Genomic DNA, 3,224 nt, shown 5'->3' on the forward strand with positions numbered 1-3,224 from the left:
AGGACAAGTCTTTTAAACATCCTCTCTTTCCTTTTAGTCTTCCACATTTTTTAACATCTACACCTTTCTTTAGTGTATAACTATATTTTTAATGAAAATTTTAATGGTAATGTGATCACTCACATTCCTATAAGTTACAAAAGTTATGTCTATTGCATCATAAAGCGTAATACTTTAATAGCATATAATAATGTAATGTTATATTTTTCTCTCATTCTTTCTTTCTACATTCCATCTCTATCCTTTTAAGTTTTTTAATATAATATTATCATATAATTTTATTTAATTTCATATCACTTTTAAACTCAAACTTTCCTTTCTTATTTTTGCTTCTAGAAAACGCAAAGTTTCCTTTAATTGTAAAACTCTAATAATTTAAATAAAAAATAAGTAAATAAATTAAAATTAAAATAAAAAAATTGTATCATTCATATCTTAATACTAATATTAAAAAATATCTGATAACAACTGTCACCAAAATTTTAATAACAATAATTAGAGGAAAACGAGGCCGGCGTTTAATATCATCATATATTATAAAACGCCTAAAGTTTTGAACGGTCACTTCACCTTGACCTCACTATATATAAACACTTCTACTCCTCCATTTTTCATATTCCAACCAGAAAATCATATTATTAGAGTTTTTCTCTATTAGTAAAATCTAAGTAATATATATCATATTAATCAATGGCAATGATGAAGTCTGGTTTCTTCTTGTTCATGTCAATTCTCTTTCTCACCTCTTCATTGTCATATGGTTACAAGTTCAACGTTGGTGGCAAAGATGGCTGGGCTGTGAAACCCTCACAATGGTACAGTCCTTGGGCTCAGAAAAACAGGTTTCAGATCAATGATACACTTTGTAAGTCAAATCTAGTTTTTCCTCTTGTTTTTATCTCTAAATCTCAACTTTATAGTGACAATATAGTTTTTTTTTATGAAACAGTATAAACGAATTTTGAGTATTATGCACCAAACATGTCACTATCAATTTTTATCAGTTGAGTTATAATTTATAATTTACAGAGAAAATTAGAGTTTATTTTCTAGAAACATATAAATATTTGTTTATGCCAATTGAGTTAGAAATTATAGAGAGAATATTTTGTGTGAGTTAGGATTTCCAAAAAAAAAAAAATTATATACGTAAGTTACTTTTATTTTCCCCTAAGTTTTAGTCTTTGTATAAATATTTATTTCTTATAATTATGATAAGTTTGTTTTAACTTCATCCAAAAGGTGCTAGTAAACTCTTGGAAAGTGTTTTAAATTAAATGGTCAATGGAGTATTTTTATGAATAATGTTTACTTTCCCAAAGTTCTAGTCTTTCTTAGCTAATACGTTTTGTATATTGGTTGGACTTTTGTCTAGAATGAAAAAAAAAATATTAAAATTAATATATATGAAAATAAGATTATTAATGTAGCTTTCAAGTATGACAATAAAAATTTATTTTAAACAATATATAATAAAAATAAAAATTTATTTAGATAAAAATTAAATAATTTTATAATTATTTTATTTTTAAAATGAAAATAGAAGTATTAACTTATTATATTTTTGGTGATTTTTTTTTAATGTAGATTTCAAGTATAACAAAGGATCTGATTCAGTGTTGGTGGTAAATAACCAAGACTACAACTCATGCAATACCAGCAATCCAATTCTCAAAATGGACGGTGGAAACTCAATTTTCAAATTTGAGAGGTCAGGTCCTTTTTTCTTCATTAGTGGAAATGTTGAAAATTGCCAAAAAGGTGAGAAGATTATCGTGGTGGTTTTGTCTCCAAACCACCATCGTAAACATCATCATGGTCCATCATCATCACCTTCTCCGGCTGATTTACCGGAGGAGAATACTCATTCACCTAATTCCACCGTTGATAATACTCCGGCGAATTCACCCGCTCCTTCGGGTTCACCTATGTTAAGTGGTTCAATTGGTGTTAGTGTTGGGTTTGCTTTAGTCTTAGGAAGCTTTGTTTTCTAAGAACGTGGGTATCCTATGTTGTTTCTTTTGTTTGTGGTTTGTTAGGGTTGAGTTTTGTGTTTTTTTTTAGTAGTTTGTGATTATGTCTCAAACTATTTTTTGTTTCATTGTTTGAATTTTATTTATTATGTCTTATTAATTATCATATTTTTATATAAGTCAGATGAATATCTGCTAGTACGTTTTTAAAGTGTGAAAATTTATCTTCAAATACTTATTTACTATGTACATATATTTTACCACAAAAATAATAATTTAAAAATCAGGTCGATTATTAAACCAATGAAATTTGAGTGAAATTTGAAGAAATTATAACTATATTTCTTTTCATTCATTATCATTAGGTCACAAGAATCAACAACCTCCACCTCTTCTTCATCTTTCTTCAAATTTTGAAAAATATTTCTTTTGAACATGTTAAATCTTAAATATATGAATATAGGTGCAAATCAAAATAAAATGAATATATCTATTATTTTTTGGTTAATTGCAAGCCCTAATTAATTCATCGAATCCACTCTATAATTCCACCTAGGCAAACATTCCTTCAGATCATCTGCAATAATCCGCTGTGAAAGACTTTCTGATTTCCATCTCTTACATGCTAATTATGATCCGTAAGGAGCTCATGAATTGATGAACAACAATGTATCAGATGGTCCAGAAACAAAATTCTAGCTCTTGCAGGCTAATTATGACCTGTAAGGAGCTCATGAATTGATGAACAACATGTATCAGACGGTTCAGCAACAAAACTTCCAAGTTTTTGCGGACATAATAAATCATCTTAAAAAATGTCTCCAGAACGATATTTTGAAGAACAACATTATGTGGGAGTCGACTTCGCATAAAATTGTCGAACCAAGGAAGTCTCCAAGTTTCCAACGTTACATGTGTCATAGCCTTTTCCACTCATATTGAACAAAGCTTACATAATGATATTCCGAAGAACAACATTATGCGGGAGGCAACTTTGCATAAAATCTTCGAACCAAGCAAGGATCCAAATGTCTCCAAGCTGCCAATGATACATGCGTTATACCCCTTCCCCTAATCCCGAAGGAGGAAGGGGCGGCCATACACCCCACCCGAAGTCTGTCGACTAAGAAGGATAAAAAGGAACGAAGAAGAGTTTTTTGGCTCAATTGCGAAAGAAGAACTCTCTAATTGTTTGTTGGAGAAGTCTCTAAAGCTTCAGAGTTACATCATAAATGGAGACTCGAACGAGTA

The 3,224-nt window shown here is 29.6% G+C and overlaps 1 protein-coding gene across 1 annotated transcript; it reads left to right on the forward strand.

The window, feature by feature from the left end:
- The first annotated feature begins 585 nt into the window (after positions 1–585).
- On the forward strand, positions 586–2,193 carry LOC127086907 (early nodulin-like protein 2). The gene is made up of 2 exons (XM_051027730.1): positions 586–865; positions 1,588–2,193. The coding sequence occupies exons 1-2, from the start codon at positions 691–693 to the stop codon at positions 1,992–1,994; spliced, it is 582 nt and encodes a 193-aa protein (XP_050883687.1). The 5' UTR covers positions 586–690; the 3' UTR covers positions 1,995–2,193.
- Positions 2,194–3,224: the final 1,031 nt, after the last annotated feature.

This window comes from Lathyrus oleraceus, chromosome 5 (assembly GCF_024323335.1).
Source record: "Lathyrus oleraceus cultivar Zhongwan6 chromosome 5, CAAS_Psat_ZW6_1.0, whole genome shotgun sequence".
Classification (NCBI taxonomy): Eukaryota; Viridiplantae; Streptophyta; class Magnoliopsida; order Fabales; family Fabaceae; genus Lathyrus; species Lathyrus oleraceus.

What these genes read in the sequence shown, in the direction of transcription:
- LOC127086907 (XM_051027730.1), top strand. Translation starts at nt 691, where the DNA reads ATGGCAATGATGAAGTCTGGTTTCTTCTTGTTCATGTCAATTCTCTTT. An exon ending in TCAGATCAATGATACACTTT is followed by an intron (nt 866 to 1,587) that starts GTAAGTCAAATC and finishes TTTTTAATGTAG; the next exon opens with ATTTCAAGTATAACAAAGGA.